Below are 14738 nucleotides of genomic sequence, written 5' to 3'. Positions count from 1 at the left end.
AATGAGGGTCCGGGGAATGGGAGGCCCGGGGATGGGGATATCGGGACTGGGGGTCCGGGGAATGGGGGTCTCGGGGAATGGATATGTCGGGAATGGGGGTCCTGGGACTGGGGATCCCGGGAATGGGGATATTGGGAATGGGGGATCCTGGGAATGGAGGTCCTGTCATGAGAATGGGGGTCCCTAGAAAATGGTGAGAACAGGTTCTGGGGCATTTGGGTCCCGCAGTGGGGAAGAGGTTTTACAGCGACTTCTGTGAGCCAGAGAGAAGTTTAGTAAGAGGATCCATGTTAACCCCTGAAAGAATTTTCTACCAAGGTGGTTGACACAGAACCCAAGAAGGAAAGAAGGATAAGTAAGAGAAACGTACAAGTGTCTCTTCCAGTAAGTGCTTTGTTTTTCTTTCCTGATCAATGAGTAAAGTGTAAAATATGAGTTTTGTAAGAATGTATAAAAAGCATGCATGCTATAATAAAACCAGGTTTGAAGCTTCCTGAAAACGGAGTGTTGCTTTATATTGTGACCATCTCAACTACAGCACCATGGAATGAGCATTCCAGGAATAGGAATCCAAGAGAGTGGATATCCCGAAATGGGCATCCTGGGCATTCTCAGAGGGACGAATGACAGCACAGGAGTGTACAATCTTTTTTCAATTTTTACGCAGCAGTGAAGCCAGCAACACAGCTAACACCTTAAAATTAACACAAGTCCTCCAAGGGGTATTTCTTGCCAAACACAAGGACTTCCTTTTGTGTTTGAAGGTTTGGAATATTTCGCTTTGGAAAATCAATTCATTTACAAATATAACTGCAGGAGGGAGCCACCATTCTTAGAATTACTGGTATAACCTTTAGTTTGGATCCATTCTTGTGAAGCACATTTTAGTCTTGTTCCGTAAGAAAACAGGCATTGTTGTGTGGGTTTGGTGAAAAACATCTTAAATGTGCTCAGAATAGAATTAGAATCCAAAAGAGAAAGTTTTTAAGGAAAGCCTGAGATATTGCCTGTGATGAGATCCCTTCTAAGAGGTTCACTTAAGGGACTCATTGCTCCATCTGAATACTGGCAGATTAGTCAGAGGAGAAAAACAATATTTTTTAATGGTCCATTGGGAAGACAGGGCTTGCAGGGAATTTGGTACTTTCTGGTCTATTGCTTATATTCCAAGAAAGAGTACTAAATACTGAAACAACCTATGGAAGATGAAGTGATTGTAAATGTGAAAGTCCAGTTCATGGCAGTCTCAGAAAGGAACCCATCAAAGCCCTTGAAATCCCAACACACAATTTGTGGGTTGGCAGTGTATGCCAGCTGTTACCAAATCACAGAAAATTGCAGATTACAAAAAGTGGCCATTAGGTCAGATACAGAATGAAGCAATATGCATCAGCAACAACCCTGGTAAGTGGTATTAGCAATGACAGTATTCTTACTGACATTAGCAGAAATTTGCAATGAGTCTATGAAAATTACAATCGAGGTAAAAGAAAAGGGGACTGATTACTATTCTGACGTAGTGTTTCCTAACAGGGAGTTTCAAAATGTAAAGATTGTATCATCCTTTAATCTGAAGGAAGATATTAAAATTACAGTAAGGAAAAGGCATCAAACGCTAGAGAACCTAGACAGCATAGTTATAGACAGAAATGCCACTGACACACTGAGAAAATGCACACCAATGCAGCAACTTGGTACTAAACCCCAGAAATGTCCACTGCTTCACTGTCTGGCATTTCATTAATATGCACATAGCAGCTTTGCCACATTTCTACTGACCCCCTTCTTAGCAAACCACTAGTTTCTTCAGTGCCAAGATTTTAGGTACATGATCGTAGCAATACATATCTATTCCCTTCAAGTGAAACAAATTGTGGAAAGAAAACCCTGTCTGAGATGTTCAGTCATTCCATTTTCTAGACAGACTAAATAAAAAGAAAACCAAGCTATAGGATTGTGTACTTGCTATTACAAAACACCTGCTGGCATCTCAAAATAAGCTAGCAAAAAATCAGCATAAATGACACGTGGGGCAAACAACCGTTTTAAGAGAATAATGGTGTGATAAATAAAAACAATAGATTTCCAGGCTATTGAGGTACTTCAGAAAAGGATTGAGAGCAGAGGCTGAACTAGTGGGAAAAGATTAGAGGAATCCCAAGAAAAACACGACCAAAAATCCTGAAAGATATGGGCAACTGACCTGTTTAAACCTTCAGGAAATCAGTGGCCAGTGATTTAGACAGATGATTAAAGTAACTTGCAGGCAATTTGCACCTTCTCCTCCTTTCTCACCCCTCACCATCACAGGGTGAATTGTGACCATGGAGTCAAGGTTATTTGGATTGTATTTTTAGCTTTAGGAGAGAAGTATAGCAGCTGAAGTACTTATTACTGATATGATACCCAAGAGCACAGATTTGACACATTTCATTCAAGTCCAGTTACAAATATTACTACTAAGAGGATAGGATTGGTCTTTTGCATTACACTCTTCTTGTTTTACAGCCTGCTCTGATCCTGGTGAAACTTTTTAAATGGTTCTCCCTAAAAAGGAGGAAGTCAAATTAAACCTCCCTTCCTATTGGTGCAGGTTTCACTTTTTGTTTGTTGAGCCTAAAAATGGAACTGGAACTAGCAGGAATGACTGTATTTAAAGTGTCCTGACTTTAAGACCATCTCAGTTTGATAAAAGCCTACATGCTATTGACTAAAGAATACTCTGTTTCCCCCAAGACCAGATGCATGAAATTTAAGCAAAGTTTCTTGTAGTAAACCTCAGTTAATACAAAAGAGTCACAAATAGCAGGAAGACTTATTTCACCATTTAGGGAACCAACCTTCTCACCTTCTTTTGGGGAAAGCATCATCTGGTAGCTGAAGTAACAAACTTGAAAACATAAATCTCCCCAATACTGAGAAGCTGCTGACACAGGAACCACCAAAGCTCTGTGACTTTCTCCTTTACATTCACCAGTCAAGCTTAGAAGTCTAAAATTGACTGGGTCAATCAAAAACAAATGCTAACCTAGACAGAGGTCTATGAAAAGTCCAAAAATAATCTGAGTTCTTCTTAGAAAATGAGAAATGGAACCAGAACTACCAATCTGGTTACTTGCAACATATCCCTAAAACTTACTCCCTTCTATTCATCCTTAATATATAGCCACTGGTACAATCAGGAAAAGATGAAAGTTATTAATGTCAAGCAAAGGAAGGACAATAAGGAACTATTCCTGTTAATCATCATATAGGCAGTAACTCTATAATTAAAGGCACAGAAACAGAAAAAAAAATAATAAATCCTAGATATTGAAATTGTGGAACCATCTTTACTCCCCAAAACCCAGTATCAGCCTTCTCTTGACAGCAAGCACTTTCCCCTTTGGTGTAGGTATGACTGCAGCCACCAGGTGCTGGTGGCCCAGCACCCTTCTGAGCCTTCTGAGGATGGGGAATCCTGCCCATATGGCTCCCTCGGGCACAGCCCTGTGGGCCCAGAGCAGGTCATGGCCAGAAGTGGCAGAAAAGAGCCAGAGGGAGGGTGCTGGGGAGCCCAGCCGCAGGGAAGCCGTGCCCAGCAGGGCCGGGGCGCAGCGGGGTGGTCTGGCCCAAAGAATCTTTATCGAGGAAAGGGCATTGAAAGCAACCCTGGGGAACACCACAGAGCTTTATTCATGATTCCAGCCCGCTGCTGGGAGCAGGAACCCTTTGGCCCCTCCACCACCCCCCAGCCACATCCTGGCCAGGTGGGGCAGGTCCGTGCTGGGGCAGTGTGGAGGCTCCAGGCAGCCCCTCGGCGTGACAGCCAGCAGCAGCCCCGGCCAGCAGCAGCCCCACCACAGCAGGGCTCATGGACAGGGTGAGCCCCAGCACTCAGAGTCCAGAGGGGCTGGTGGGAATCTGGGCATCTGGGCCCCAGGGTGGCCGAGTTGGTGCCATCAGGGTGGCAAAGCCTTCCTTGCCTGCCCATCTCCTGGGGAAGACATCTTCCTCTCGAGGGGCTACATCCTGGTGCTGTGGTCCACCTAAGGAGGGCAGACAGGGAGAGGTAGGTGTGGCTGCCCTCTCCATCACATGCTGGGGACAGCAGGGCTGGGTGCTCACCGAGGCCTGGTGCCGCTCCCTGCTGATGTGCACCACGGCATCATGCACCGAGGGGAAGAAGGAGTGCTTGGTGATGGTTGAACTGAAGAAGTTGCCCCGCTCCAGCTGGGCCAGGACAGATACTGTGTGGAGGGATAAGTATCTAAAGAGATGGCACCTAGCTGAGCCCCCTGCCACCCACCCGGAGCAGTGTCCTCCCGCCTCCTGTGTTGTGGGGGACACCAGGGTCACCACCAGGGACCCAGCTTCGAGACTCAGATTGGATCCATGGGACAACCTGCAGCACCCATCCCCTGGGGAAACCCTGGGGATGGGAGCACCACGGAGGGACCCCCCAGGCTATCAGCTGTGTGCCATGGGCTGGCCATGCCCGGCCGGGGCTCATGACTCTGCAGATCCCCCTCACCCGGACAGCTGGCAATGAAGACGTCCACTTCTATCTCACGGAAATCCCTGAAGATCTGCAAATGGGAAAAACCATTTTACCCAGGAAAAGGAATGGGCAGCAGCCATCAGGGCACCCCAGAGGGCCCCAGAGACACCATCAGTGAGGCTGCTGTCCTGCCTGCTCCCCAGCCCCTTACATTCTTCAGGATCTTGATGGAGACGGTGTCCACAAAGCTGACGGGGCTGAAGTCCAAGATAACAGCGGAAAAGCTGGGCTGGGGCAGCCCTAGGCTGCGCAGGGTGGGCTCTGAGGGTGCATTGCTCTCTCCTGCACTCAACTCAATCACCGCCAGGCCTGGACCGTCCCCTGCATTCTGGGGAAGGGAAGGAGACCCGGTGTTATTGCTCCAGGAATGGCAGCACCCTGGGCATGGCAGTGTCCCCCAGGCTCACCCTGGTGAGGCGCTGTGGCTGTATGAGGGCACAGGCAGTGGGTGGCCCCAGGAGAGGGTGCCCCTCTTACATCTTCACCAACTTTTGGGCTCTTTTCAGATGTGTCAAAATCCACCCCTCTCCCCAGCACCAAGAGTGGTGCAGAACTCTGCAGAGTTGGGCTCATTAGCTGGCACCAGGCCACCCTTTGCCCTTGCTCTTAATTCTGATTAACTTGCAAAAGGTTAATGACTTGGCAGCTCTAACACATAATCATTAACAGCCCAGCTTTCCTACCAGCCTTGGGGGGTGTGACTCAATTCAGTCCAAGTGCCTTTCTCACCCATTGGCCCTAAACAGAACTGGGAACTGTGTGGGCCACCAAGCCCCACCAGTGCACTGACAGAAGCATCAGAGCCAGGGAGGGAAGAGGTGCAGGATGTCACTGGATGTCCCCTGCATCAAGGAAGCACCTTTTTCTTCTTTGCCTTTTCCTTCTCCAGTTTCTTCTGCTGTTTCTTCAGCTTCTTGAGGGCCTTCTTCTTCTTCTCAATCAGGCGGTCCACATCAATGCCGCTCTGCAAAGCAATGTGGCCTCGTGTCCCCAGCTGCCCCAACACCACCCTGTTGCTGGCAGGCAGGAGATATAGGAAGCACTCTGAGGCTGGTGGCTCTCCTACCTTTTTCTTCAGGGCCTCGGCGTACAGCTCCACGTTGGCAAAATAGATGGTTGAGGAAGAGCGGAAAATCTTCACGCCAGGGACCTCCTGTGCCTGGGGACAGATGGGGAGGGTGCTACTCCAGGGATGGAGCCACCTGTTCCCCTCCTCCCCAAAAAAATGCCCCCAGCCCCTCTTTCCAGTGAGCCACTACTGGAGATGCTTTGAACTGCCCCCCGCTGCAGGCAGCTCTTCCCCCACCCCTGGTGCTGTTACCATCTCGTATTCCACCACATCCCTGTAGACATCGGTGTCAGAGATGCGCCCCAGGATGGAGTAGTGCGGGCTGCAGGGAGGAGAGCAAGGGACTGAGGTCACCACAGGCTCCTCCTGCCCTTGGGATGTGGCACTGACCCCAGCCCCGGGGTACTCACAGCTGGGTACGGAAGATGACCGTGAGCAACCCAAATGCCACCGAGGCCGCCAGGCCGATGTCCAAGTTCAGCAGGAGGGTGGCTATGAATGTCACAACCCAGACCAGCTGGAGAGGGGACACAGTCAGCTGCAGCACAGCCTCTCCACTGGCACCTACAAGCCTCAGGGAGGGTGGAGAAATCATCTCCAGGAACAAGAGCACAGCCCCAGGGCTGGCCAGCACCTTACCAGGTCCACCTTGTTGGACTTCCAGAGAGTGCTGAGGTCCTTGAACTGCTTGAACATGCCCTTGAGGTTGACAATGATGATGGCAGCTAAGATGGCCTAGGAGAGAAATCTGCAGCTATGAGGAAGCTGAGGGCAAATCTCTTTGCTGCTCCCCTACCATGTCACCGTGCTGTGGGACAGCCACAGGTGTGGGATGTGACACTGAAGCTGTGGGACTAGATGTACCTTGGGCAGGTCCCGGAAGAGTTCTCCAATCTTCACAATGGTCACCAGGATGACCAGGGATGCGATGACACCAGCTACCTGTGCAGAAGGAGAGCGGGAGGCCAGGGGTGAGCCCCCACTGCTCACTGTGCCTCCTGCCCCTGGCTCAGCCCCAGAGAGGGAGGCAGCACTGCCCAGACTCACCTGGCTGTTGCCCCCTGTGCTCTCCTGTACCAGGCTCCTCGACATGGAGCAGCTGATGGCAAAACACTGGAAGAAGCCTCCTAGGAAGTTGCAGAGGCCCAGTGCAATCAGCTCCTGCAGGGACAGAGTAGTGGCAGGGGAGCACCATGCTTTCATCTGGCTGCAAGAAGGGCAACATTAGCTTTCACCCAGGGTGGGGGCCCTGTGCCTCAGAGCATCACCTGGTTGCTGTCCACTTTGTAGCCATGTTTCAGGGCAAAGATTTTGCCCAGGGAGATGCAGATGGCGTAGCCTACCACAGCAATGGCAAAGGCATTGCCCACCACCTGCCCAAAGTAGCTCATGTTAGGGACCACAGGTGGCTTCAGCCTACATTCAAGAGAAATGGGGCTCAAACAGGGATGCTGTGGGCAGCACGGTGCCCTGGCACAGCCCCCTTCACCGTCAGGCCCTGCTCACCCGCTGGGGATGTTGCCCACCACAGAGATGCCAAACTTTTCTTTCAGGTTGACCCCATAGGAGATGCCGGTGGAAACGATGATCTGGGGGAGAATAACTGGAATGAGGCAGGGTCTTCCTGCACAGGGACTGTGGTGGGGGAACAGATGCGCTGGAGCAGCACTTGCCAAGGAACCCAATCCCACTGTCCCCGCCCTGAAGGGGACAGGGATACACCAGGGATTCCTGGATGCATCCCCCAGGAGGTTGGGGCAGCTCTGGGTACCGTAATAAGCTCGATGGGGATGGGCATGGGCAATTTGGCAGCAAACTTGTGGTTGAGCTCCTTCACAATCAAGATGGCCACCATGGCAATGATGGAAGTCACCAGGGTGCCCACATTGGTGTCTGGCAGCTTCTTGCAGAGATCGATGACAGTCTAGAAAACACAGGAGGAGGGAATGTGCTCAGGAGAGCAGATGCCTCCCCAGTAGGTTTTTGGAGGCCTCTATGTGCCCCACAGGTGAGCACCAGGGGTCCTTGGGTGCCAGCAAGCCTCCACTCACCACAAACAGCGAGAGCGGCCCCGAGTGCTCGCTTTGGGAGACTCCAAAAACATTTTTGAGCTGGGAGACGAGCACGTGCACAGAGGCAGCAGTGGTGTAGCCACGCACCAGTGGGTCTGAGAGGTAGGTCACCACAAATCCAAACTGCAGGAGCCCCAGGAGCACCTGGAAGAATAGATGGCAGAAATGTCCCACAGGTTACGGTCTCATGTTCTCTGCTAGACTAGGCTGGGACCACCTTACCTGGAAGATACCCGTCAGGACAGTGATGGTGGCCACCAGCTCCACCCTGCGAGCGTCGCGCAATTCCTCATTGACCGTTGCATTGCTGCCATTGACGGACTCCAGGAAGTCCTCGCTGGGCATCAGGGATTCTGTCAAGCTCCCAATCATGACAGAGATGACGGCAAAGGGACCTGAGAACAGGCAGAGTGTGGGCAGGGATCCCAATGTGGGCACTAGGACCTCTCTGAGAGGACCTCCTAAAGGGTCAGCTCCTCTCTCCTTAGGCCAGGCTCAAAGCAAACACACTATACTTTGTCTCTGGCTTGGCCAACCCCCTTCTTGGTAGAGCAAAGAAGAGGCAAGAAAGGTCCCCCCAGCTGTTGGTGTGGTAATGCAGCACCATGGACCTCCTTGCTCCCTCCCCACCATTGCTGTGCAAGCACATGCTCCCTCAGCTCACCCACGGAGTTGTGCCTTGACGTTCCGAAGAAGAAGTAGAGGAAGACGGGATAAAAGGAGGAGTAGAGACCCGTGACTGGTGGCAGCCCAGCCAGCAGCGCATAGGCAAGCCCTAGAAGGTGGAGAAGGGAGAAATGTCACCGATGATCAAACCCTAACCACCCCACCTGTGGTGGGCCCCTGGTAGGCTGGGCATGGCATCACTCACCCTGGGGCAGGTGCATGATGCCCACACTGAAGCCTGAAACAATGTCCCCCAGGAGCCAGTCCTTGATGGGGTAGCGGGGCAGCCAGCGCAGGAAGGGCAGGAAGCGGAACAGCAGGGACTTGGCAGCAGAGCCCGAGCATCTGGTGGGGAGGGAGCAGGAGCTGAAGTTGAGCACGAGTGCAGGGGGCTTGGGACATCAGTGAGGGTGGATGAGGCCCCATGGGAGGCAAGGGGATCTGTGGGACCATCAGCTCCATCCACTGGAACCTGGTGTCCTCAGCAGGGCAGGAGGAAGGGCAGGAGGCAGGGAACAGTTATCTCAAAGATCACTGGCTGGTTTTAATAAACAGGAGGAAGCAGAGCATGCACCTGACTGGTGGCTCCAGGCAGGAGGACAGAGTGGGGACATGGGTATCTGGGCAAAGGGAAATGAACCCCCAGGTCTGCAGCTCCCTGTGGTGGTGGGGCTGGGGTGTAGAATAGGGCAAGGTGGGGCACACCTTGTGTGGAGCAAGGTCCAGGCACATCCCACTGGCCACATGGTCTTACCTGGTCTTGTGGAGACAGCCACGCAAAGAGGGCTTCGTGGGAGGTTTCCTCCGTGCCACCTCCTCCAGTTCAGCCTCACTCAGCACCTCACGGGGCGCGCGGTGGCTCAGGGCCATCTCTGCTGCCAAGGCCACCTGGCTCTCCGGAATGCCAGTCCACTGCAAGGACACAAGGGACAGCTCAGCCGCATTCCCACGGTCAGGGGCAGCCGGCATCCCACCCATCCTAAAGCCCCTCCTCCAGCTCCACTTGGCCACAGAACCATCCCATCCTGTCCAGGTGGACAGGAATGGCCCTGAGGATAGGCATGAACCGAGTTTTGGGAGTCCTGAAGCAGCAGCACTGGCTCAAAACGGAGTGCAGTAGGCAGTCAGCAGGAGGGCAGGGAAGGCTTTGGCAATCAGTGCTGCCCACTCCTGCCCCACAGCAGCCCCGTCCACCCCATCCACTGAAATGCACGAGTGGGGTCTGCCAGCAGAGCTGCCCTGGGGGGGCCCCTTCTCCACCTGCCCCCGCAGGACCCACCTCGGTGCCAACCACCTTCCCCTCCGTGTACTGCAGCAAGGCAGGGCAGGGGGCCAGCACAGCTGCTGAGCAGAGCCTCATCCATCCCACAGCCCCATCTGCAGACTTTGTCCCTTTACACATGAGGGGAGCAGGAATGTGAAACCCCGGCAAATGTCACGGCTCACCATCCCTCCACCAGTGCCCTCCCTTGACCCCTGCAGTGCAGAGCGAGGTAAGCCTGTGTGCAGAGGAGCAGGGATGAGGTCTCACCCCTCACAGGGCTGGGATGGTGGGTCTGAGCAATCCCCATACAAATCTACAGCTTGTCCTTGCTCAGAGCTCACTCTGAGAGCTGTACCTTCATGCTGGGCCCACCCAGCTGGTGGCCTGATCAGTCTTAAGGTGCTCATCCACTTGCAGCTGGACCCACAATCCCCTCCCTGAGTGCTGGAGTCCCTGTCTTACCCCCAGCTCTCTTACCTGCTGCGCTCAAACTGCTCAGGAGTCACCAGTCAGGTGCGTGCTCTGCTTCCTACTATTTATTAAAACCAGCCAGTGATCTTTGAGACACTGTTCCCTGCCTCCTGCCCTTCCTCCTGCCCTGCTGAGAAGTTCCCCCGCTTCCCAGCCCCATGGATGCACAGCACCCACCATGCTCCCGTTGGTGCCCTGGTGTGCTGGGTTCCCCAGCTGTGGCAGAGCCAGCACAGTCACCACTGTGCCCAGAGCCATCCCATTCTGGGGACTGTCTACTACAGCCTCAGCTCCTGATCTCCAGCTACATCCAGGATGCTGCCATGCCTGACCACCCATGTCATGTGCAAGCCAGGGGGCTTCTTGCCACTGGGCACAACCTGGTGCCAACCTCCTGCCAAGAGCTGCCTCCCCAGGGCACTGTTATCCCCCCACGGCTCCCATGGATGTCCACTCCCCAATCCGTGCCCTGGAGCAGGAGTTGTGACCAGGACAAAAAGGTTACCCACAGCCTCTGGTCATGGCATCCAGGGTATTTTCCCCAGACCCTTGCTTACCTGCTGGAAACAGATGTGCTATGCTCTGTGGACTACCCTGGTCTCACACAAATCGCACAGACCCAGGTGTTATCTTGTTCCAAAGGTCCCCCGCGGGCGCTACAGTCCCACTGAACCCATCACACCTCCCTGGGCTGTACCACAACTTAGAGTTGCTTGCAGGGAATTTCTGAGTCACATTTGGCCCAGGCCCATGGGGACACGGCAGCGGAAATCCAGGCTCAAATTTCTGACTGGTAGCAAGGTGTGTGCAAAGGCAGGGGGCAGGGCCAGGCATTAGACAATCCTGGGTCCCCTGGGTGGTGGGATAGGGCTGAGAAGCAGCAGGAGCAGTGACATCCAGGACCACAATCTCCAGAGTTGGAGCAACTTGTCTCCGTCCCTGGTGCCTTATTGGGGCAGCCTGTGGCCACCTTGGCTCTCTCTGCAGTGAGCACAACCCAAGTCCCACAGCCTTCAGTGAGGCTAAGCCTCTTCCCTCAACCCATCCCTAGCCCTCCCTGTCCACCCTCGTGTCCATCAGTGTCAGGTAAAGGCATGTCCAACAGAGGCACCCACATGTGACTGCTGCCTCATTTATCCACTCCCCATCATTTATTCTCTCCCCCAGCACAGAATGAGAGGCCATCACAGGGCTCCAGCTCCAAAGCAGATAACACCCCATGTCATTTATTGCCCCTTTATCACTGCTCCCTGTCCCCGCCCATGCCATTCCTTCCCACACTCCAGCCCCGCACGTGCACCCCAGGCTGGTCACTCTGCCTGTGGCACCTCCTCGCCACTGCAGCCCCCCAACAGCTCTCCCTGGCCCTCACCCCCAGCCAGCCTCTGGAAGGGCTGCAGGACAGGAGTACAGTTCCTGGCACTGCCAGCACAACTCCTGAAGGCTGCCCTGCACTCACTCCCAGCAGCTCAGGTGACAGAGCTCATAAGGCACAAAGGGATGACAATTGATGGTGACCTTCGCTCAGGGCGCCGTGGATCAATGCTGCCCTTTGGCTCACCTGCTATTTCCTCTTCAACAGGAGGGGAGGGACGGAGGGCACAGGATCACGCTCAGCCTTCTCTGCCCACACTTCCTTATCCTTGCTGGCAGCTAGCTTGACCCTGCTGAGGTCACGCAGCCTTTGGAAAATGGATCTTCCTCCCTTATCCTAGGTCAGGCTGGGAATGCTGCCAGCTGCCAGGCATGAGCCCCACAGCTCACCACAGCCACTGTGGCATTGCAGCTCTGCCAGCCAGGCCTGGAGCCACTGCCAACCCCATCTCTGGGCGAACAGCCCGGACACAGCCCATCAATCACCTCACCTGAAGTCCCCAGCCCCTGGTCACCTTGCCTCAGGCCACAGGGACTCCCAGGCAGCCTAGGAACTGGCCATGAGCTCCTGCCCAAGCCCCCTCCCAACACCACCTTGAGCCCAGGTGCTGCATCCATAGCCCCAGCCATGAATCCCCAGCAGAGGGAGAGAGAGCACAGAGGCCAACACCATTTTATAGACTTTTATTTCCAAATCTGGCGCTTCCATTATACACTTTTACACAGCCAAAAGGGGGGTGTGGGCATCTCCCCACTCCCTGCCAACAGAGTCAGGAGACAGAGAGAGGAAAAAAACCCCAACCAAATCCCCTAAAGGAAAAAATCCAAACTCAAGGAGGATGCTCCCCAGAGCCCAGGTCACAGCACTACAATCAGGGACCAAGCTGCAGACTGGTCTGAAAGAAGCAGATTTCTGCTTCTTGACTGGCCCAGCTCCACAGGGATGGCCACCATCTCTGCTGCTCTCTTCTTTTTGGCACTTGACACTTGCTCTCCTTTTGGCAGCAGCACAAAGAGCCCTGTGCCCAACTTGGCAGAAACACGGACCCTACAGCACAGCAGGGACAGGATCCCAGGACTCTGGTGCTGGCATTGCACAGCTGGAGAGAAACTTGTAAACGAGCTTGTTTCCAAAGGCAAAGATGGGCAGCATGGAGGTGCCTGGCTGCTCCCAGCAAGGGGGGCCAGCAGGCTTTCCCTCTGCACACTGGTCCCAAATGGCATGTAAACATGTCAGCAGGCCTTTCTCTCCTCATCCTTGGGAAAAGGATGACAGGGAACCTGCCTCATCAGGGCTGTGCTGGGGACCCAGGGCACCCCCAGTCAGCAGCCCTTCTGTTCCCTCCATACTCTCCCCACTGACTCGGGGAGGCAGCCAAGAGGCCTTGGCCTCCCTAGAGGCATGAGGACGGCAGCATGGGTCCTCTCCTGTAAACATGGCAGGCTGGGCTACAGTAAGATGCCACGGCAGTGTGGTAGTAAGGCAGTAAAGAGCACATGGTCATGCCCCGAGAGCACCTGGGGGGTGAAAAAGGGAACGTGCTGGCCCCGCTGAGCCGAACGGCCTGGCCTGAGGCTGGGGTGGGCACAGAGGAGTGCCACCTCACAGCACAGCCAGGGGTCAGGTCCCAGGCTGAGCAGACACCATCTGGGCAGCCTGAATTTCCGGAGAGGGGAAAGTGCTGTTTATCTCCATCTCCCAAAATTCAGGTCACTCTGAGCTAGAGTCCTTTGCTACTCAGGGGAGAGCAGGTGTACACAGAGCCCCCAGGGAACCAGCTAGATACAACTTCTGAGGGCAGTGCTGGACCCTACAACTGGAGCCACATCATGCTCCTGTGGATGTTAGTCCTCTGCAGAGTGAGGACTGGCTCTGGGAAAAGCCAAGCCTGCTGCTAAGCAGGGCAAAGGTCATCCAGCTCCCTCACCAGACCCGCAGACCAACAGAAGTTTGTTCTGTAACACGCAGGTTAAAGAGCACAACACCCAGTGGGTAAAAACACAGTGCTCATTGCTGAGCCAAGGAAACCAGCACTGATGAGAGTGGGACCATCCTGGCACAGGACAGGACTGCACAGCAGAGCTTGTCTCCTTCCCAGCAGGTTCCTAGTGCCGAATTTGCTGCCCTGTCCACACGTGCTCTCGCTGGCACACAGCCCCAGCTCACAGAGGGGCAGCCCCACGGGGTGATGCCATGGCAGGGCAGAAGGAGGCCTGGCTGCAGGGGCCAAGGGACCAGGCAGGAAGAGACAGAGTTTGGAGCTGCACAGTGGGAGGGCAGGGGGGCAACGGGGCCAGCTGCCCTGCAGGGGGGATGGGACAAAGCAGTGCCAGCAAAGCCTTAAAGACTGCCTGGCACTGTTTCTCCAGTCCACTGGGATTATGTTCTAGTAGCCCCAGGGAACTGGCAAGGGGCTGTTGGTGAAACAAATGCTCCAGGTCCTGGGAACGTACCATCCGTAAAAATAACCATAGAAATTTCTCTTCTCTCTGATTACAAAGATACAAAAGGATAGAAAACCCTCCCTGCCCCCATATCCTAGGCTCCATTTCTGTCCCCCTGCCACTGCCCACCCTTCACACACACACAGGCACACCCCACACACAAACAGCTCGCAGAGAAAGAGCTCGGCCCCAATGGGTCGGAGATGCCACGCTCGCTCAGTACTACCTGTCACACCAGGCAGGTGATGGAGAGCATGGTGGCAGCTGAGAGCCTGGAGGCTCCTGGCAGTGGTGGTGTGGGCTGCTGGCCCCTGAGCCCACAGGGCAGGGGAAAGCAGGGTTGGTTTTGGGCCTCTGACAACCATCAGTTCTGGCCCCTGCTCCATGGGGATACCAAACCTCAGCTGGCAGTGCCTGGTGAAGAGCCCTGCTTCTTCCATCTCTCTTGTGATCAGTTTTGGCCCCTCAGGAATGGCCGTCGTTTCTCATTATTCTTCTCAGAGGAAAGAAAAACAGTGTTAAGCCATGGCATCTCTCCTGGGTTCCAGCACCCTTTCCCCACTATGCCAGATGAGGACAGGGCAGAAAACCTCTCCTGTGCCAGGGCAGGAACAACTGTCTCCAAGTCCCTGAGATAAGGGAAGAGGGAAGGAGGGATGGGGTGGGGTGGAGTGGGAGTAGTACCAGCAGGAAGCAGAGCTAGAGGGAAAAAGTGACATACTGGAACAGGGTGCCTGGGGAGAAATGTGGCTGGGGAAGGCAGGGCTTCCCTACGACTTGGGCTCCCTCCTCTCCAGCCAGCCTGGCCCTTGCATACATCCATTGGGACTTAGAGCC

The 14738-nt window shown here is 54.2% G+C and overlaps 2 protein-coding genes across 2 annotated transcripts in view; both read right to left on the bottom strand.

Moving 5' to 3' along the window:
* Positions 1–4004: 4004 nt before the first annotated feature.
* On the bottom strand, positions 4005–9796 carry SLC26A6 (solute carrier family 26 member 6). The gene is given in 21 exon segments (XM_077786203.1): positions 4005–4028; positions 4108–4229; positions 4514–4568; positions 4692–4868; positions 5400–5504; positions 5607–5699; positions 5862–5931; positions 6020–6126; positions 6249–6344; positions 6474–6551; positions 6657–6770; positions 6878–7025; positions 7116–7198; positions 7381–7533; positions 7661–7825; positions 7904–8076; positions 8346–8456; positions 8553–8692; positions 9102–9259; positions 9658–9705; positions 9707–9796. Coding segments are annotated over 21 exon segments (2310 nt in total).
* A 2329-nt stretch (positions 9797–12125) lies between these two features.
* CELSR3 (cadherin EGF LAG seven-pass G-type receptor 3) overlaps positions 12126–14738 on the bottom strand; it is a 30955-nt gene continuing 28342 nt past the window's right edge. Inside the window, exon 36 of the mRNA XM_031505916.2 lies at positions 12126–14394. Coding sequence (XP_031361776.2) covers positions 14367–14394 — 28 coding nt within the window. The 3' untranslated portion in view covers positions 12126–14366. The remainder of the gene's footprint in view (positions 14395–14738) is intronic.

This window comes from Lonchura striata, chromosome 12 (genome assembly GCF_046129695.1).
Source record: "Lonchura striata isolate bLonStr1 chromosome 12, bLonStr1.mat, whole genome shotgun sequence".
NCBI lineage: Eukaryota > Metazoa > Chordata > Aves > Passeriformes > Estrildidae > Lonchura > Lonchura striata.
Note: the sequence above shows the minus strand (reverse complement) of the source record. Positions and strands in the feature narration are given on the sequence as shown.